Raw genomic sequence first — 22,349 nt, 5'->3', positions numbered from 1 at the left:
ATTAATTTCAGTTCACATTGTTCATTTCCATGCAAATCAAAGCTTACGACCAAAGGTCTCACAGACTTTGCTTCTTGAAGTTTTATTACCCTGTAATCCAGCCAGGTTACAGATTTTTGTCGTGCAGGAGTCAAAACAAATCCGATTCCAGCTCCTGTACTTTCAGCTAATCATGATGGATTTGTCTGCACACTCTTTGATGCGATTTAAGACACTCAGGAGGCATTTCACCTCGTCTTGACTTTTCTCGCTTCAAATTTGCCCTCACTTCATTTTGTTATGCTAGGTTTTCCAAGCATGAGTAACTGCCAACTACTGCACCAGATGTCAACAGCTGTCTCTGCATAAAACCCATAAAACCTTTAGTTTTGGCCTTGTTTCCAGAAAGTTGGTGTAGATTATAATGTCACTCCTACAAAGTTTTCCTTAGAAGAGCGCCTGCATTTCAGAAACATTATTTATTGACAGCCAGGTTAGAAAGGCATTACTCTCACCTGCCTGAACATGACTAACACATTAGAACATGTTTGAAACTTAAAAGTCTGACTGAATCACATAAGCCATTCCTTTTTGAGGTCAAAAACAACTTTCAAGTACAGAGTTCACATTTTTGTATCACTGAAAGGAAGAGGAAAAGGTCTTTGGAGATACATCAAAAATGCTCTTTTAGCCTCTGAGCTTGAGTGAGCCGGCAGACTTTGACACGCAGTGTAAACAAAGTTGCCCTACTAAGTGTAAAATGTTAACCTATAGCTATTAGCTTAATAAGCTATTAACTGGACAGGTAGTGTTTTGATAGCAGCAGTAGTGGTATAGAAGTATAAGGGCTAAAATATTTTCCATCTAAACTGACCATCTAGAAACTTGCAGGGAAGTTTCAGCTCCTCAAAGGGCTACAGATGACCAGTTGCTATCTCATCATCAGCACTTTTTTCCTGGAAAATGTTTGTTTGGTAGCTTGTTCAGCAAGCTAAGGTTAAACACAAGACACAGATAGTGGCCTATAGATAAGAAGTAGACATTAGCTTAAAAGCTAATGCTTATGTGGTTTCAGTTCATGGACTGTGGCTCTTTTAATGTCGTGTAGCTGTAGTATCTGCAGACAAAGTGGCATTTTGCCTGTTAGGAAGCCGATGCTAGGTAGGAAAATGGTACAGTATGTAGCCTACAATTTGTCCTTCGCAAACTTAAACTCACTTTAGCATTCGCTCATTGGTCTCATCGTCCATGTTAAGAGGGTTGAGTGAAGATGAGGAGATGATACCAAAGGAGCCCAGGGGCTGATGGGTGATAGGTGAGGTTGCCTGGCGCGTGGACATGCCACTGATGGACGGAGAGTCTCTCAGAACAGAAGAAAATGGCAGACAGGTTGGGGCGCAGGACACTGACATGTTTACCACCTCCACCATCTTCTTGTTCACAAAGGCCAGCCCCGAGTTGGGGATCTTAGAGGACTTTGTCTGGCAGTCTAAAGGCTCTTTCTCACTGGATGATATCCCATTGAGGTCAAAAGATGATATATCACCGGGTGTTAGCCCTGTAAGGTCACTGGGCCTCTGTGTGGTGTTGGTACTGTTGGGAAGGTTGTTGGAGTATTGAAGCCCTGAAGGCTCTTGAGGTGTTTGGGAGGGATCCAGACCATCCTGGTCCTTAACACTAAGCAGTTCAGTCTGTTGGAAACGGTGGCACTCATCTCCAGTGTTAATTCTCTCCTCATCTGCTGCACTTTTATGCACACATGGTTTACTTCCACAGCTGCAGGGCACTGCTTCCGATTCAATGAGATGCACATCCTCCACTGAGGCGCTCACTTCACTGATGTGTGTTTGATGGTTAATATTCTCCCCACAGCTGCCAATAACAGCACTTTCCTTCACATGAGGGCTTTCCACAGACTCTTGTAGAAGCAACACTTCAGACACACCAGAAAATACTGTCTTGGGTCTGTATGTTTCTGATAGGTACTGTGGAGAATTTGACTTTTCAGAGCTAATACTGTCCTTGAGGATATGGCCAAGATTTGCACTTGAACTTGTGTCTAATAGAGATGATTCAGATTGCTCTGAGTCCAGGTTGCTGATCAAAGAAGAGCAGTTGATCTTACGTGAATCCTGGTGCCGGACTAAGCTCTTAGTATCTGCTTCCTGGTTGAGCAGCACATGGTCCTCCTCAGTGTCTTCTGGGCTACTTATCTGTGGTGCTGAGACCGACTTGGTCAGTTTGCTGAGCTGCCTCTGCTGCTGGTCCTCCTCATAGGGCAGGGAGCTGATAGAGGTAAGTGAGGCCTGTATACCTCCACTTGGAAGGCTGCCATTACTCTCCATCTGTAGGCCTTCCAGAGAGCTGCGGTGGACGGGGTGGTGACACACTATTTGCTGTGGCAACTCCCGTTCACTGGAGAAGTCTAGGGGAGGTCGACCACGCAGTGCGGCCTCCACAGGCCACGCTACCGAGCTGGGTTCACTCTCGATACCTGAGTCGGAAATAACAGAGGACGAGCGCTTCATGATTTTGGAACCAACCAGGCCTCCACGGTGAGTCATCTCTCTCCTGAGATCACCAGGAATGGGAGATATAACTGGATGCGCATAGGCTGTGGGTAGGTTGATAAGAGGAATATCCTCACTCTCATCATCCATGGAGTGATTTAATGGCATTGCAATGTCAGACTCCTCTTCATTGTTTTCAACTTCTCTTACATTGCTCTCATTTGTGGCATCACGAACGCTATTTTCGGTTACACGATGAGCAGGAGACTCCTCACTGCTCTTAGGAGAGTCAGTGAGGGGATTGTGGTTTGAGGTGTGAACCAGGACTGCTTCGCCTCTGTATGGATCCGCGTCACAAGGCTTACCTGTGATGTTCCTCAACCCTGGACTACACTTCTCCTCAACCTGGTCTTGTTTTTCCACTTGTTCCTTCAAGTTTTCTTCCTCTGCTTGAGAGAGTTCAGCTCTGTCCTCAGGAGGAATGGGGCTCTGGATACTTCTGATGCGCGTCTTACTCTGCTCTGCCATAAAGGAGACATACGTGGGCATGTCCATGCAGTCATCACTGTCCAAGGGATCCAAGGGTGTTGCTGGTGATCTGGTTCCTTGGCTGCTTTCAAGAATCCTGTTGGAAGGAGTGACGGTGGGATCTGAGTGGGTCCGCTCTTCAGAAGTTGTAGGCATTGGCACATGTGATACCCACTCTGGAATAAAAAGGGACATTACAGCTCTAAAGTAAAGCTTTTGCCTTCAAAAGCACAAATAAGTGATTAGGACAACAGTTTCATTGACCTTTTATATTACCTGTTTGGGGAGACTCCACATATCTGTCCTCGAAGATGATGGGCAGGCTGTTCCAGTCTCCATCAATGTCCAGGCACTCAACCGGTAAAGGAGGCATCTTGGTCAGGTAGTCTGAGCTCCGAACTTCTGCAGCTATCTGGCCATGTCTGTTGATTCTGAAATAGGAGAGTGATGTCATAAATACTACACTTGTCTTCACTCGTGTAGTTAATCCTTCTCTTTCGGAGAGGACATTACTTACAGTTCCTCTTGAAAAGTCAGAGATATCTCTTTGGGGTGCTCAGTGAAGAAGTACGCCTCGGAGAACCTCCTGACCTGGTGTTTCCACAAACAGACAAAGAAGATGTCACCTCAATCTCATCTTTAATGGCATGAAAAGGTAGGGTGATTACTACAGCCAGTTTCACTGAGTCAAGCATTCAAGATTTCCCACATAGAAAGATTTAAGTCACTTCCGAAGCGCTCTCCTTGTCCAGCTTCAGTTAAACATACATCATCCTAGACAGTCCGCCACTGTGACAGGCAAATCACCAAAACCACTCTGTCTGGTGTATTTTCACCCAACAATAATTAAAAAATAAGTGTTAATTGAAATGCTAACTCTGGTGGGTGGCAGCATGACAGTATCCTCCCGGGGTAATCTAATACCAAAGCAAACATGTTCATTATTTTCAGACAAAACAGGGCCACGTAGAACAGCCTAGAGAGCGACACCACTGTGAAGCATATCTTTATATTAAACAGCCCACTGATTAGATAGAAACAGCACCAAAATTATATTAGCCTGCTCAGCTGGGTTTGAGCTACCGAGGTCTAGAATGGCATCTTATCATTTCTCTAATTTCCACTGCAGCCCTTATAGATTATAGATCCCTCTGACTTTACAGTTTGGTCAATTTAAGTCATAATCAGAGATGAATAGCAACATTTACTTCATTACTTGTACTTGTTAGAGTAGTCTTAAAGCAGCATGCATTTTATCTTACTGACAAATCCTTATTTGTACTGCATTACATTTGGATACATTCATCATGCTACTTTTATTATTTTTTGATTTTATGCATTCTGTGTAGAGGCTGGTGGTCTGCTGATCCCAGGTCTGCTGACGCTCTGTTATGTTATCCACATGAGACAATGCATCCTGGCCCTCAGAGTGTTTCGCACAGCGCTAGCAGCTAATATTAACAGAGCAGGGGGCAGAGTCATTCATGTACCCTGAAGAGGGGAAACAGAAAAGTAGAGAGTACTTTTACTTTTTGTGGACATGACTAATATGACATAATGAACACAAATAGTCTTTCTAAAGTGAAAGTCAAGAATAAACAGAAGTGTATTTCATAGGATTACTGTGTTCATCATAATATCATGTATCATCATTATTATATCATGATAATATACTGTTACAGAAGAGATAGAAGTGGAAAAAAGAGTAAACAATGTGTTTTTTTTTTTCTTTTACCTTAGTTAGTTGCTAGTTGGTTTTGTTCAGTTGATGCTTTTGGGCTTGAATTTGGGTACTTACTTGTAAAGTAACATCATAATTCTGGTCTTTCCTGGTCCAACATGGAGGTTCATTCCTGATCACAATTGGTTTGAATGGTATTTTTACTTTATATGTTTGCTCAGAGATATCATTTCAGTGAGGTATGGGAGAATTTTATCCAATAGCTTGTAAGTCCTTTTAGAAAATTGGTCACAACATGCCTGAAGGAGCGACTTACAGAGCTAAAATGTCAATGGTTATGAAACCATTTTGATTGTTCTAAAGTATTTTTGTATTTTAGTGTGGGTGCTGAGGACGGAAATGACTAATTTTTAACAAATCGTCGTCAGTGCACTGTAATATGGGAACTATCTAGACTGTGGCTCAGAGAACACACAGTAAATGGTGATGTTTGAGGATTGTATAAGTCTGCCTTTGATGGAGTGTGATTCCCACCCTGAGCGTGTGGTGCTCCTGGGCCAGATAGGAAAGGATGTGGGGGTTGAGCACAGCGGCCTCCAGGAAGCGGCTCCACAGAGCAGCCAGCTGGGAGCAGAGCTGGCTCACGTCCCTGCTGATCTGCTCTGCTACCTTCTCATGGCCCTCCTGCAGCTGATGGGGACAGGGAAAATATATATTCATATATTACCGAACTGTGAACGACTTCACAAAATACAACTTGCATAATTCAGTTTTTGGGTCCTGGGTTATCTTGCTAACACATTTATACCCACTGACAATAGAATGTGTCTGCAATCTGCCTGACTTGCAGGTCTTTGTATCGCTGTAGGAAACTCATGTAAATCAATCGACCCATGTTCTTCTCGGTGTGGAAGCAGCAGGGCCATCATATCAGTTCACAAATACATGAACACTTGAAATTCATGATTATTCAATGTCTAATGATCCCCCTCATGACTTGACAAAGACATTGTTTTACACTGCAATCATATCCATCCCCTTGAACTAATGAGTCATTAGCATTGTCTTAGGTAAAATCCACTGTACCACAGTACAGTGAAAAAGAAACAGCAGCACAGTTCATTTAGACAGGTGGATTCCAGTTTTGCTGTGCAAAGAGGATGATACATGACTTGCACTTAACTTATTTTCTAAAATTACCAAATTGCACTTGTGTTGGTGAGTATGCTGTCATTGTCTGTGCACAGAATTAACTATTTAGAGCCATGCAGTGCTTTGCAATGTTGCTTATATAATTTTACAATTTTACAACATAAAAAACAATTACACAGAAATTAATAACAATCTACCTATAACAATAAAATCACAATTAGAAAAACTTTATTATCCATCACAACACAATAGAAGTTTGTGTTTGACTGTAACATACCTGTAACTCTATTGTGAGCTGATTTAGAGTCTCTTCTACAGGCACCTCTGTTGAAAAGAAAGGTTATTTACAGAGCTTAGTGAAAAGGGCTTTCATTACGCTGAGGACAGGATAACTACAAATGTGATGACACAAAGTCATATATTTCAGTCTTTGAAATACCAATTAGGACCAAACATAAGACCAATTTAAAAACTCTTAAAACACAAAGCTGTAAAATAAAATAAATCTAAAATAAATATATAAATTAATATAAAAATTAATTATGAATGAGAACTAAATTAATTAAAAAAAATATGATTATTGATACTACATATATTTGAAAGGGAATAGTTTTACATTTAAGATTACAGTTTTCAACCAAAACATAAGATGAGCAAATAAAATATGATGTAATATTACAGATATACAGTAACTATCCAACATGATGTAAAGTGATTAAAATCAGCTTCACCTAAACTAGTATCAACAGTAAAATATTGTTTATATGTGAATGTGTCAGAGATCAGTTTGTCAATGTGCATAATGAAAATTTCTGCTTTTAATTTTACATATATAAGCTTGTTTCACAAAAAGTTAGGACACTGTGTAAAATGTAAATAAAAACAGAATACGATGATGTGCAAATCATGTAAACCCATATTCAATTGAAAATAGAACAAAGACAACATATAAAATGTTTAGTCGCTGAAATTTTATTGTTTTATGAAAAATATACAACAACACGTTGTATTTTGCTCCTTAAATGCAGAACTTTTACTTGTAACTAAGTATTTTTACAACATGAATAGTACTTCCACCTCTGCCACTGTATTAACCATGTCCTGGATTAATTTATGCAGAAATAAAGAACAAAGTTATTAGTTATTTTATTATTAAAATCATAATGTCCTAACATTGGGATTTCGGACATTTTAATTCTCAACAGACTTAGAATTTCAATCATTCATTGTAAGACTTTTCCAGTTATTTTAAGGACCAGAAGGATACTGGATATATTCACCTGAGTCTAGTGGAGTCTGCTGGAGCTGTGGGATTTCCTTCATCAGTGCAGCGTAGTAGGTGTGCAGGCCCCTGTGTGCCACCAAGAGGAGGCGACAGAGCCTTCGGTGCCACGTATGAGCTCTCTGCAGGCAGTTTTCACTGGGCACATAAAAGCTCCCCTGTGGAGAAGAAGACCCAGAGGAAATGTCAGCTGCTATGTAGGTCAGCAGTTGAAAAAAATGGCCTGCCTTACATGAACATGAACATACTTGATCTTTACAGCCTCCACTGCAACAGTTGTGTAGGCTTGTCTCTGACCTTGTGTTAAAAGGAGCCTGTTTCTGCATCGGCAAAGTCGTGGCTATTACTTGGAAGATCAAATACGACATTCGGAACAAATGGGCCCTAAACACAGCTTGCTGTGAGCTGTAAAAAGCAGATGAATACGTGTATGTGGCACAGGAGGATGTAACGCATCCCTGTTATGACCTTTAAAAGATCACAAGTATGGGAAGTCGACCCAAAATCCACAGTCACTGTTTGTCTCTGGCTAGATGAGGGAGAGAAATAAGAATTCGTGTATTTAATAAAGTGTGCATACAATGTGAAGATGATATTTGTTGAGCTTAAATCATATGCTTAGCAAATTTTATCCAAAGAGGGTCATTCATCTTTCCAACCTTTATTTAAAATTTGGGAGATCAATCTAGGAATGGTTGTACATGAAAATGCTTGGCTAAGCATTTGTGAAAGAATACACGTCTCATTTACAAGTAATAAAATCAAGGAAGCTAATTTTGAGTTTATCCATAAATTCTACTGAACTCCTACAAAGATGTATAAAAATTTCCAGTGATAATTCATTGAACTGAACAGAATTTGATTTGAATCCTTATTTCTGTTTAATAAAAGATATGCCTGATTTTCATCTAGATAAAAAATTCAGAATTTTAATTACTATAACATACTTTGCTGAGAAATGCATACTTTTATGCTGGAAAAATGAATGTCCTCCAACTTTTAAGATTTTCCCTGGACTAAATAGCTGCATTTTTACCTTTAGAGAACTATGGAAAAACATATTTATAATTTTTCAAGACCAGGATCCATTATTTTCTTTCCATTATTTTTTTTTCATGAATTGACCAGTGATGAACCTGGAGAATTTCTGGTACTGAGCACCTACAGATATTCAGTAGGTACATCATAAATTAAGGAAATATGATCTGTTTTGTTTTTGTCATTTCACATATAAATATGTATGTGTATCTGTGTATGGGTATGTACACATGCATACAAACATGCATGTTTATTTTTTTCTTGCCTTTGATTTGTTTAACTGGGTGCTTAGGGGTCGAAGGGTTGGGGAATATGAAGATACTGATTGTACATTATGATTGTAGGTTCATCCATTGGTGTTTACTGAATAGACTGATTATTGAGAAATAAAAAGACGTGGAGATACAGACACAGAACAAAGCGACACAAAGGTGCCAAGTAGATTGATAAGGAACAGGATATAACAAGAGACAAAATAAAACATTTCTATAGATCAGCTGCAGTCTCCCCTGCTTTTGAGTGAATTAGCTAAATATGAGCTGTAATATGGGCCATGTTTCCAGTAGATGGCTCTCTAACAGTGTAGCAGAAATATTACCATTAACAGCATTTCACCACTGCAATTTACAGTCCGTGTTGAGTGCAAAACAAGTCCCTATCCACAAAGCTACAATTCATCTCAGCTTCGATGCTTTAATCATGTCTCCCATTGATCTTCTTGAAGAGCTAATGGCCCTCTACTCAAACTATCATTGTACACATCAGCCGTCATAATTTAGAACCAGAGAGCCTCCAATGTGACCAGAGACTGCCCTCGTCTGCTGGTCCTTGACCTGAAACAGTCCACAGAGTTCTTCCCATGGCTGGGATGTTTTTGGCAGCGCCAGCAGGGCTCAGAGCTTTGAAAGGCATGCAACGCCTGAGTATCTGGGGATGTACTGTAATTTGCCCCAAGCAACTCAAGTCTCCGGCCCTATCATCATACCTGTGTGCGCTCTGTAATTGCAGCATTGCAGTATACCCGAACCAGGAAAGAACATCTGTATGTTTACTTTCATAATTCTCTTTAGCTTTATAGAGGCCTGCCAGGATCAGTCTATGAGCGAAGGGCAAAGAAAAATAGCTATTTTTCTGTATGAACTAGTCATTATCCTAAAACCATAGTTTCTCTGTGAGCTGACAATGCTTGGGATGTGCCCCAGTTCTAACTCACCTGAAAAGAGAATTTCTTCTTTTGATTATTGCTGCGGAAGCATTTTGTTTTTCCCAGTTCAACATCACAGCGTTGTTATATCTAAGCTTCCAGTCAAAGAAAGTTCGTACTGGTGTAGAAGAGCCTTTTTCCAGTATGATCTCAGAGTTTTCATCCCCAGAATCGTGTTTTACACCAAAGATTCTAAGGTGTCTTACATCTGACAGCACCGTTTCCACTTAAAATATTTAACACCACAAAAGGACCTTTTTTCGAGATTTCAATGGAAATCTACAACAAGCAATTCTTTTCTTTCCTCCAGAAATAACAACATAACACTTAGAGGGCATGACGTGGTGTTAAGGGGGAAAGTGCTGAAAACCAAGCGTAGCCGCAGGTAAAAAGCTCTAAATAAATAAAGGTGAAGGAAGAGGCGGCGGCGTGTGCAGATTTCACCTGCAGCTATGTTGTACGTGGCGCTTGTGAGCAGAACTCATTACTGTGATCAAACGAAAAACCCCTGCTTGGCTAAACGCAGAGCTTATTAAAGTGCCCAGCCAGGGGTGGGAGTAAAAACCAGGAGGAGGAGGGAAGGGGGCAACCGGGGCGCTCATTAAGATTTACAGTGTAGACTGTGACGTCCGCAGGGACCTGAGAGATGCATGTTATATGAGGTTGGAAAAAAAGAGGAACCTACAGCTTTACAACTGTACATACAGTAAGTAGGAATAATTGGCAAACACAAAAGAAAAACTACAGATAAGAGGTGATTTGAGTAAAGACAATGGCCACATCAAGAACCAGTTAATTGGTTAGGTGTGGGAAATCACATCTTTGAATACTGCATACTAATCTGCATACAAATTCTATATAGTAGGCCTATGTCTTATAAACTAATGGTCACAGTATACTGTTTAAGCAGGTATTAGTATAAAGTATACACACATACTGGACCATTTCATTGTAGCAACTTCCATATAACCATCATGGTCCACTTACAAGCTTTTTTCCCGAGGGTTTCAGTTGTAAATACAGCTTAATGTGAAGATTATTATATTGTGTTATAATGCACAATCTGTGTACTATCATTATGAAGTATGGATCTAGTAGTATGGATGCATCTCGTTTCTGTAGACAGGAATTTTGGCCAAATGTTGGACAAAAAACGGAATCATCATTTGTCACTTGCTGAAATTTTGGTTTCAAACCAGTCAATGCATACAAGAGTAGTTTGTCTTAGCAGATACCTAAAATGATTTCAGTTGTTTATAATAAGACAATAATAAGATTCTCCAACTGCTGCTATTTGAGAAACACTGCAACGAAAGACATATAACAATATGTTTAGGTAATAGAAATGTGAAGTGAAGTTAATAGTTAATATTAAAGTAAAACATCTACAATCCTGATTAATAATTATGATAACAGTAATTGGATTATCCTTCCTGTCAGTTCTGTAGTTTAGCTGCAGTAGTATAGTGTGAATGAGCACAGAGGCATAAGAGGGAGGTGACAAGACTACACCATCATTTCCAGTGAGAGCTGCTATCACTTCCAGATGCGAGGCCTGGAGCCTACATGCCTGGACAGGTGGGTTAATCAGATATTATGAAAAGCCGCGGTGCTGCACAGTAATAATCTCTGTGTTGGCCTCTGGTCTTTCAGCCTCCAAGACTCCACAGAGGCCAGACAAATGACCGATTCTGAGGGACAGACAGGTCCAGGATCTGTAATCCAGACCAGACTGACTCTCTGCTCAGCTCTTGGGTTGAATCCTGTTGCTTCTGGATGACATGCCAAAACAAATCACTGCTAAATCCACCGGCCGCTAAACCATGATCACGTTTGCGTCATCGCTTGGCATTAGGTGTCTGCTTACAAAAAAAGGGAACAACCAGCTGAATGGGGACAGCGCCCGGCTCATTTTGAGATGTTTTTAAGCTTTGTGAAACAAAATGGGCTTTGACTCTCTGTGGCTTTCTATTTGAACGCTGCTGAACAGCTAAAGGTTAACATACCTCAGAGATGACAGGCTTGCAGTAGCCAGCTCCGAACACAAGGTTCTCCACAGACATGGCAGATGGGTCGCTCGCGCTCTCTGGTGAGCCCTTCCCCAGCCAGGAACCCTTCCCTGTACGTGCAAAGCTGGAGAGAGAACAGAGAGGACACATGCAGGGACAAACCATGACTGTGTGTATGTGTGTGTGTGTGAGAAGGAAGACAGATAAGCTGTGGGACAGAGCTGCTCCAATCAGTCAAGTGCTGTTGTAATCTGTGTAATGCATGGCTAAAGACTGTGTTTATGATATTGACAGCTGAACTCATCAGATAAGTGTTTGGAAAACGACCCATTAACGCAGCTAACTGATACACTCTTAATTATGACTGCCAAAACAAATATAAGGAGGAAAAAGCTGTGTTCGCTTTCTTCTTCGGTCTTGATATTCCTACAACAGCAAGTATATTGTTTCCCTAAAAAAAATTAATGCCCAACAACAAAGACTTAATTGTTAAAACATTTCCATGAACACTGGTCCAATCATAATTTAGTAAACCCAGCTCGGCACACCAGGCGCGTGAGGCTTTGGATTTCTCTACATGACTAAGTGGTGCTGCAGTCAGAGCAATATTCTGTATTATAAAAGTTTTCTCTGCCGCCAAACGTAGTTTCTAGTTGGGAGCAGGTGGTGGTGATTGCCGCTTGACAGGAGCTTCGGCCACCGTTGCCTTTACAAGACGAGAGGTTATAATACGCCTTCTGAGCAGCGCTACGTCTTCGGGGCAGATTGGAGGCTGCAATGAGGTGCTTTCGGAAAGTGACGAGAGGGGCTAGCCAGTTGGCGTGCTAACTTCAGTAGAAGACAAGACGTGACAGACACAAGAGTTAACACTGGCGTTGCTTTCCAGCTCTGGAGACAGCTCTTGGTGAGTAAAGGAATTAAGTTTGATGCTGAATTTGCAACGTTTCTTCTAGACTGGTAAGTAAACAGCTGTTGCTGCTAATGTTGGCTATGTAGCAATAGCAAAACTTACAAATAGCTCTTTTAAAGGGTGGTATCTTTTTTGGCCTTTCAAAAACCAAAAACACAAGAGCAGAACTGTAAATAATGGATGAATCAATATGTTTTCTGCTCTCAAATAAGCTGCCTAGCATGTTTGGCTAACTTACCACCTGCACTCTGATTGACTTATCAGCTAGAGGCGGTTATTTACAAGCGACTCATGGAGCTAACATGAACTTAATTAGCTAGCTAACAGCTGATACAATCTGTCAACATCCACAGTTGAATCCAAATTATGTGCAGTGCAAGACTGAAAGGTCAGACATTTTAAAGAAACACTAATGACAGGCCTTACCAAACAATTGGGTCTTTGGGATTATATCATATCATATATAGGTATTTGTGCTTAGTGTGAATTAAAAATCTGTCAAATGTAAATGATTGTAAAGCTCCACTTAACGCTACCTGATTAGCGGCTGATGTAAGGCAACCAGTGAGGCATGTATGGAGACAGAAATGACGGACAGGTGGAAGTAGTCGAACATGACAGGGACGTGGTGGTGGAGGCCTCTCCGCGGGTGGAAGTGGAGGCTGAGGGTACGACTGCTGATCAACGGGACAGTCATTATCTCTGCCAGCCTAATGAATGGAAGGAGAGACAGATATTTCACTAATACACAAATGACAAATACATTTATATAGCACTTATATGTGATAATCTGCAGAATACTTGTTTTTGCTATTCTCCCCATCTTCAGTGTTAATTCCAATTATACTCTCACAGACACATCTGACAATTGACTAAAGAATAAAATCAAGCAACAAATCATAAATTTACAAAAAAGTAACAACAGGTAAATTCAAATAAAATCACGAGATAAAAAAAACAAAAACATGATTAAAAATAGAGTCAGACTTTATTACAGTGTTAAAGTACTGATACAAAACTGCAAATTAAATTTTATTGCACATACTAAAAACCAAGGTTTGCATATATTACTCCTGACCCTGGAGACTATTTACCTTGATGTTGAGGTGCAGCTCTCAGTTTAGAGAGCAGGAGTTTTCACTGACAAACGTCTTTGCCTTTTTGCCAGATTTATTAGAAATGTCTGGGAATGTGGACTGCTGCTCACAATAACCTAATGACATGTTTATTGTCTTTGCAGCTCTGAAAGACAGACTCTGAGAAAAAGTCTGAATCTTGACTGGAATGGTAATGGAGACCTGGAAGATGTTCTACAGTCATAATCTAAGACTCAGACTCAGAGTAAAAGCAACCATAGTGCACGCTGTGATATAGAGAAGGTGCTCCATAATTCTGTCCTGTGTAGTGTCGACAAGTACTATAATCACACAGGTATGACGAAAACAGTGAAGGTTTAAACACACAAACACAACAGTCACTACACTTCAGTAATGCACAGCTGCTGCTTGATACAAGGGCCGAGCTCCAACAAAAAATTGTGTCTCTTGCAGTTTATGCTAATGCAATCTATCCATTTCTTCCTCTATTTGTCTCAAGCAAACAAACAAATCACTGTAATCATGTATTGTCAGCAGAGTCGTTGTGATCAGGTGCTTAAAGAGATGGCTATGAGCCAAAGAACATAATGGCCCTTATTCATGCCTAGTTGGCATTGGGGAGTCAAGCATTCTCTCTTTCTTTAAAACACGCATGCACACACACAGACACACAAACGCACTGCCCAAAAACCTACTGTTGCTCATTGTCAGTGAAATGAAGATCCAGCTTCAACTGAAAGTCCACCTCACTCAAGGCTTCCTCCACCTGTAAAACATTGGTACACTCGTGTTATTAACATGAACAATAATAGGAAAAAGGTGACATGGAGGGGGGCTAGACAAAATAATGAATCATCGAAACAGACTTAAGCTGTCAAGTAACCTCATTAAAATGAGACAAGCGTGTCTTGTTGTAGCTTGAATTCCAGTTTGGGCATTCATTGTGAGTTTTAAACACAGCCAGTATTGCTACAAAAAGACCCAATCATTTTCACAGAGGAAATTTGTGAAATGTTTAACAGCACGGCAAACCACAACACAAAGAGTCTCTAGCCTCCATAGTGGCTAAGTAATCATGTTTCCATCCTAATTTAGCACCAGCTTTAACTGAATTTCCAGAAAATTAGCAAAACAAAATTTTAATGAATGCACATTCTGTTGTGTGAACATTTGGAGTTGGGTACATCAAGATAAACGGTTGATAATGGTAATTCTCCATTAGAGCACTGCAGAAGAAGAGGAATCAGGGAGATAATGTAATTAAACAGAACCTGTCAGTCCTCAAATTATCTAAAACCATGAGGGGAAGATGATGGAAATATGGCATTTCTATTAGTTTCACATATTATCATGAGGAGAGTTACAGAGTCCTCATCACTCTCCACAGATCTGGTGTTTTCAGCTGCCACTGTTGTTAGTCTCTTGAGTGGAGAAGAAGTTTCATGATTTATTTGCTTAGTCCATTGCACTTGTCGCATCAGTACACAATTTTTTCCACCTTAACTGAGCATAAAAACATTTTTGTGATATTTTGAGTTCTTTTTTCCTAATTTCCAGTGTTTCCACTCAGGTGTTTTTATGTGCTAATTGAAAAGGCACATGGGGCACATCATATTTAATTACAGCCTCCCTAAGTAAGTACTGCCAAAGCAAAACATGATGGTATATTTACCAGCTATGTTTTTCATAGTTTAGCTTGTGTGCTAACATTTGATAGTAAGCACACAAACCGCAGCCCAAGTTAATGGGATTGTCATTAGTTTTGAATCTGGTCATAAGAAAAAACTGAAACTTTGTCCAGACCCTAGAAAAACATACCTTTTCATCACAGTATTAAATTTTAAATTCAGGGCCTGTCCTGTCCCTTCCTGTTCTGAAATTCTCCCTCCTTCATTTTGCTGCTCGCTGTCCGGAAATCTTCACCTTTCTGCACTCCTTCCTGACTGAAGAGGTATAAGGATTATTCCTTTTAACTGATGGTAACCATATCAGATGTGCAGTACAGAGGAAAAATATCTGGGAAAGAAATCACTTCTATGGTGATCTTCAAAATATTTACCATTACCTGACAATGACAATACATTTCCTGTATTTTCTTGCCTCAGTATGCTGTCCTAGACTTCTCAAACTTACTGCAGATCTTGCACAGACAACCATGGTATAAGACAACTTATACCAACTTATGATTTTGTTGTTAACATGCCATTGCTGCCTCTTAACACTTAGCACGAAAGGACTAATAAAGTCATTTTCTAATGTGCAAATACAGTCTTGACACATCTGTGCATGTGTATAATAATGCGTACAATACCATAACTGATCTGAGAATGGTGGATGCACACTGTAGCTAGCCATAGCTAGTAACCTGTCAACAATCTCAGAATTATCCACAATGCTCATGCGCAAACATCCAAAAATGCTGCTCACCTCTCTGCCTGACGAGCCCAAGTCTTTGTCAATGGGACACACCCACGCTTACAAAAATGAGAGAATATAACGATAAATATAACGGCTGACAGTCAAGCTACCTTCCTGAGACAAAAGCCTAATAGAGGCACGAGAGGGCAGTAAATTACATGCAAACAGGCAATATCAGATACTTTATGAGACAGACCGCTGTCCTGAGATGTATCGCCCCCACTTCGGTATCGCTCTAACTGATGTCTATTTTTAGCTTTAACTGGTCAAGCACTGCTTGCCCTGCTTGCCCTTAAGATACGCTACTGGTCTGGAATGCTGTGCACGATCAACCAACCAACAGAATCGTGAATCTTGTGTAACAAAAAATGATGACTTCATACAGATGACAGATCAAAGGTAGTGTCTTAATAAGCTGGGCATCCACGAGTTTCAAAACTGCTTCACATAGGTCTTCCAACTCTCACATACTCTCCCGGAGGGATGAACATCATTCTTTCAGAAGATATAGTATACCCTCCTTTGGTGGTTTGATGGCAGTGGTGGAGAGCGCTCATTCCAAAATATCCCAAAGGTGTTCAACTGAGCTGATGACTATGAAAACCATAACATATTGCATGATTTACACCATTTGAATACCCATCAAACTATTCGGTGACCGCCTGGTGCCCTGTATGGATGCATATACCTCTACTGTGGTCCTCTATTCATGTATTCAGGTTTTTCTTTCAATTCTCACTCATCAGCATTTCAAACATCAAATCAATTAAGAGGAACAATAATCACAAGTTATCAACAAGAATATGGTGGCTATACAGTACACTTGGGTGTAGATGAATACTGCTGTTTGCCATGCAAGCTACTGTGACCAACCTTGTTTGCAATGCTGATTCTCTCACTTCAAAGTTCTTTTTCATTTAGTCTTTATGTTCTCTGTGTGGGCTACAAACTGTATTTCTTTTAATCCAGTCTGGGCTGAACAGAGTTGAATTACTCTCATGTTCAGTGTGCCATAGAGTATCGAGGTGTGCCTATTCAAATTTGAACAACAAGGTGGCAAAATAAAAGGTATGAACAAACAAAGGTGGTGCCGACAGAGGATGTAATGGAGTCTTTTGTAGATTGAGATACAGTGTTAGTGTCGCAGGTTACAATAAAGGTTACACACAGTGCTTCCTCTCTTTCTCCTAACATTAGACTTAAGCACACTCACACACAGTTAACATACAGATCTGCAGCTCGGTCCAATACCGATGTTCTGATTGATTAAGCATACATATGGGTGTACATTGGGGAAATGAGGGGCTATTTTTGTCTGTGCTATCTGTAGCTGTCAGCAGCAGATAACCTCCGGAAGGTTAATGAGCAGGGAGCCTTTGGGAGCTCTTACGGCTGAAATCTGATATGCCTTTAAACTCCTCTGTCTCCATACCTCCACATGAACAGCTACAATAACGAGTCATGCCAGACAGAATATCCACATCCTGACTGAAGCAGGGATCCAGGAATCTGCACAGTAGACATGTGTCAGAGAGCAGATGAGAGATGATGCAGGGTAATGTCAGTGTGTGAGCTATGGCTATCATATGGATGATTAGCTTCGAGAGAGGCCATCTTAACTTCCCCACATCCCAGCCTCGGGCCTGTCTCATCGCTGTCACCGCTGATCAATTTGAGGTCCGGTGGCTCCCAACAAAAAGAAAAACAGGCAGAGTGGATTTTTGGGGTCGTGCCCACAGTTAAACCGTAAAAGACAGTACATCAATAACTGTCTGACAGGTTTACACGCCCGATCATTTGAGCTGAACACGGCCGTATGGGGCACAGGCAATTTGCATTTGTCTGTCAATTAAAGCTCATTAATTCTAAGAGGCACGTCATTGAACTCAATAATCTTCATACTGATTTTATGTCTATAATAGTTAACACAGAGGAAATTTACCATTCTGTAGAAATTGAGGCTCCAGCCAATCCTTTTATCACTTTTCCAAAACCTAGTATCTCTGGTTTAAAAAAAATCTTGCAAGTAGGAACCCAAAGAAAATGGCTTTTAGTGGCTTGAATGATTTCTGACTGTGTCAAATGCTAAGATGTCTTTTCTCAAGAGTCTTTAAAGCTTGTGCTCTTCACTGTTGTGGACTGCTTACAAGGAAAGTGACTACTGGCTAGAAGTGGCATTAAACCAACTGATGATCAATTTGTTTGTGCCTACATCCACTACAGTTTCTGCAATATGCTGAGGGGAGGGGCTATGTTGTGTTTGTGAAACACAGCAATCAATTGTTCCCAGTGTCGAGATCTGACTCCATACCTCCTCCAGAAGCTTGAAAAGTAAATCTGAGGGAGGTTGCAAAACGATTAACAGGATAGAAAAGAGAAGACAAAACAGAGATTTTACTTTAAGATGTTTTTTAGATGCCTCCTTAGACTTTGTTTTTAAAGGTGCAATATCAATACATCTAATATTGAAATAAAGTCATTCTTCTTGCGATGCTGTACCTTTCAGAGCACTGACAGGTTGTCTGTCAAATCATCACTCCCTGGTTGAGCTGCTCATAGCACATAAACATAAGAAATCTGTGAAAGCCTGTGTGCAAATAGATCCTTCATTTAAAGGGGTTAAACCTAACCAAAGTCTAAAGGCATATATTACAGCAAAAAACAGGGGCCCTGTGCTTTGTGTTTCGCATTGGTCAGTGTAGTTATTTCAGAATAACCCCCGTGGCTCTGCACTGAGGGGTTTCAGAGACTAATTTGTAACATCGACATGCTAACACGCTCGCCATGACAAAGCTAGCAGGCTGACATTCAGCGAGTGTAATGTTTACCACATTAACTGTCTTAGCATTTTCGGCATGCGAACGTTTTCTACTTAGCACTAAAAATAACGTGCAGCATTAGCTTTTTTTTAGCCAAGGCTAACAGGCAGAGTTTGCTATCGCTAGTGTTACACTGCTAGCATGGCTAAAAGGTTTGGGAATCCTCTCTTCAAAGCAAGTTACACATCAGCATCAAACATGCAGATTTGTAGACAATTCTTGGAGTTAGCATGTTAATGATTACAAAAAGTGCCTCAATGTATTACTAGCTCCTGTTGAGAAATTTATGTAGGTGAGAAAAGCTGCTAAATATATAGCAACAGACTTAGCAAGCCAGCAACAGTTCTGCTAAGAACATCACAGCAATATTACTATTTCATTGTTCAGCATAATGATGTTACTTCTTCCCTATAAGGTTATGTTAGATACAGTATCTGCTCTAATTAGCTGGTTTAAATCTCTATGTTATGAGAAGACAGTGTTGTTTATGTTCGTGGGGACATATTTGTAGGAGGGATGATAGGATAATAAAATGCATTTATTAAAGGCCATTTAATATTTTGTAAAGATACAAGCTGCAGCCATGGAACAAAACTGTTTTACAGCTGTTTTTTCTGTCATGCATTCTACATCCAGGCTATTGATAAACTGCAAGCAGCCAAATGGCATTCCCTATTCTCCCTTTTCCTGTTTTGCTTCAACAGGAAGTGTGTGTGAACAGAAAATGTCACCAGCATGACTCACCCTTTCTCCGTCCAATAGTAGGTGGACTTTGAAGATCATACAGTCATTCACCACGATCTCCTCATTTCTGTAAAGGATCTGAAATATCCGGCTGAAAACGGTGCCGTCGTAGACCCCCGCAGAGCTGAAGCTGCATTCTCCTGATTTGGGACATAACAGCATGGACAATAACTATCAGCTCAATGCCACCAATTGAACGGCAACAGTTAGTATGCAGTCATAATGTCAAAGAAATATTACATAATTTTACATAAATGTCACAAGATGCAGAAATTTTACACCGTGAAACAAAACTAAATATGAATGTTTAACTGATCAAACATGGAGTTGTCCCAGAAATACACTGACCATCATAACCAGAATAAAATTTACACTTTTAATTTGGTAAATGCATCACCTAATATTTTCATTATTTGCTGAGATTTTGAAATATGTACCCGCATTTGGAAATGCATATGTCTTTGTCATTTGTGAAAGCCTGACCTGACATTTGCAAATGTTTACTGGGATTTATGAGGGATCTGAGTGTGTACATTAGGTCTAGAAACATGTGTTAAGATTTGTGTATATGTTGAATGTGAATATGTGAATGAATGAATGAACGTATAACATTAGTAGCAGAATAGATGTGTGTGTGTAACAGAAGTATATCATCTTTGAGAGACACCTAGTCAGCTTCTGCTTTGTATTTGTCCAATTTAAAACAGGTGATTAAGAAAGGCCAATATCCTGTAGAGCTGAAAACCTTAAATGAGCAATTTAAACACCATAGTACATAGTTTATTATTCTTATTATTTTAGTAACATGGAAGAAATAGTTAAACATTTTGGGAAATATGTTTACTTTCATGGTGGATGTTAGCCAAGAAGATCAATATGTCAGTATTTCAATATCTTGCTTGTTTTTATATTTCTTGTTTGTAAGGATTAAACAAACAAAATACAACAAGACAGTTAGTAAGAGGACAAGTTTTGAGTTACTGCTAGCCACTTTTGTTAACTTTAAACACAGCCAGGCTGGCTACTTCCACTGCTTCTGGTATTCATGCTATGCTAAGCTAACAGCTGCTGGCTGTAGCTTCATATTTAACATGAGAGAGGTAATGATCTTCTCCTCTCAAGGTCTGGTCACCCCAGAATTTCAAATGCAAAGGTTTTCTGGACTGGGGCAAAGTGCTTGGGTTGAGTTCAGCTTTGGTGAACTTTGACCCACAAGCACCACTGACCAATAGCAAGCAGCTTTGACAGTGCTGACCTCTAAGGGGATACTGTCTCCAAAATGGAGGAGACTTTCATAACAAGAGCTTTTTGCTTGGAGTGCTTCCAAATCTACACACATTTCCAAGCACAGTAAGGAGTCGAAAAATTGATTTTTATCTGAAGAATACATTTGTGCATAAAACTATGAGCACCCACAATTGTGGTGTTTCGATTTTCATCATCTCCCATGTTCCTGCTCCTTTTGTGTGTGATGTTTACTCTTTGCTACTAGCGCATTCTCCCTGGCACTACTGCAGTCACTGAGGCAGAGTTGCTGTCCAGCTGGGAGCTGTGAGAGGTCTTTGAAATTCCCTGCTGAGGTTGTGCTCTTTTCTGTCTCATTTTTACTCTCCCTCCGCAGGCCTCCCCCTGATAATGCTGTCACTACTTGCAGCATCAAGCAGCCGCAGCCAGGATGACGTGGGATGTGTGGGAGCATGACGGTTCTCAAAGACTTGGTGGATATGTGACAGAGACGGAGTAATCTCTCTGGGGATGTACTGTATGTGGTTGGGGTTGTAGCTCTGTGTTAGCAGTCAGACAAATGTGACTTTGATTTTTAATTCTTGACATTTGCCTGTATTTATCTGGGTTTCTGTGCACTGGCTAAAGAAAGGTTAGGTGCATTAAAGACTCCACACTGTTCAGACGAATTATCATAAATGATTCTGTGTATGTTTGACCTGTGAGGGAGCCGAGACCTCCCCCAGGTGCATCCATGCGCTCTCTCATGTGCTGGGTGGCCCTTCAGTGTGGCTAAAGTCACAAAATCAATGAACTGCAGCTGCTGCAGTTGCAGTAGTATTTTCCCACACTCACACATACTGTACCGCTTTTGAATGCCAGTTTGTTTTACTGCATCGATTAAACATTACACTATGTACCAGGGGAGCAGGGGTGATAAGAGATTGGTAACAACGCTGCTCTGCTGCTTTGACATTGATAGCTGTACGGCTTGCATACAAAGGGAGAGCAAAAGATGAAGGCAGCACCTGTACAATGTAAAATGTAATGCAATCCAATACAACAGCCATAGATAAATACTATCTTTAATGTAAGTGTTAATTTTTGAGCACTAGTGTACACTGAATTGCATTTGATGTGATGTGAACTGTAAGGTATACCTAATATTGTTCTCATAGAACGATCTCTTTTTCCTTGTTTGAATTAAAACGAGACTTGAAATGTTTGCTAGACAGCAGCCACTGTAGCTACAAGTGGCACAGGTAGCTAAGAGTCCTGTTACACAGTAATCTCTGTGTATATCTATCTATCTACAGTTTGCCAACAATTAGTCAAGATAAGCTACAGGTCACAAAAGACCAAGGAAGACATTAGCAGCAAAACCACTGAGTGCACTTAATTTAGCGAAAGTGTGTTTATCACTCATGAATTTAACCTTTGGTTTATATAAAGAGGGGTGTGTTATTTCCTACATCAAAAATTGCATAGTGTCACTTTAACACCTACAGAAGCCCAGAAAGCCAAGTAAAAATTAAGAGCATAATACCAACATGGTGCTTGCAGAAAAATGAGAGAGCATGAAAAAAAAAAATAGTGATGTCAAAAAATCTAAATGATGAGGCACTAAGTCACAACTGTGATTTTTTTAAAGTCACAGGATACTAAGTTAATAAAAAGTCAGTTAAAAGACAAGATTTATAAGGCTAACAATTTTTTTTATCTTAAAATATCATGATTCTGATTTAATAAATTAA

General features: G+C 40.2%; 1 protein-coding gene across 2 annotated transcripts in view; it reads right to left on the bottom strand.

Annotated features, from left to right (window-relative positions):
* Nucleotides 1–22,349, bottom strand: part of fam135b (family with sequence similarity 135 member B) — a 49,810-nt gene that overhangs the window by 8,564 nt on the left and 18,897 nt on the right. Inside the window, exons 4-13 of one of the 2 annotated variants that reach the window (XM_071499298.1) lie at nucleotides 19,372–19,511; nucleotides 14,086–14,156; nucleotides 12,830–13,003; nucleotides 11,381–11,507; nucleotides 7,131–7,290; nucleotides 6,128–6,174; nucleotides 5,233–5,388; nucleotides 3,535–3,608; nucleotides 3,294–3,448; nucleotides 1,198–3,193 (exon numbers count right to left, since the gene is read on the bottom strand). In XM_071499298.1, coding sequence (XP_071355399.1) covers nucleotides 1,198–3,193; nucleotides 3,294–3,448; nucleotides 3,535–3,608; nucleotides 5,233–5,388; nucleotides 6,128–6,174; nucleotides 7,131–7,290; nucleotides 11,381–11,507; nucleotides 12,830–13,003; nucleotides 14,086–14,156; nucleotides 19,372–19,511 — 3,100 coding nt within the window. Of the gene's footprint in view, nucleotides 1–1,197; nucleotides 3,194–3,293; nucleotides 3,449–3,534; nucleotides 3,609–5,232; nucleotides 5,389–6,127; nucleotides 6,175–7,130; nucleotides 7,291–11,380; nucleotides 11,508–12,829; nucleotides 13,004–14,085; nucleotides 14,157–15,208; nucleotides 15,335–19,371; nucleotides 19,512–22,349 lie in introns of those variants that run through there. The other variant, XM_071499299.1, reaches the window with a different exon arrangement.

Source organism: Trachinotus anak, unplaced genomic scaffold (assembly GCF_046630095.1).
Source record: "Trachinotus anak isolate AG129_WGS33_773 ecotype Australia unplaced genomic scaffold, CSIRO_AGI_Tana_v1 ptg000016l, whole genome shotgun sequence".
NCBI lineage: Eukaryota > Metazoa > Chordata > Actinopteri > Carangiformes > Carangidae > Trachinotus > Trachinotus anak.
This window is presented reverse-complemented; position numbering and strand designations above follow the sequence as displayed.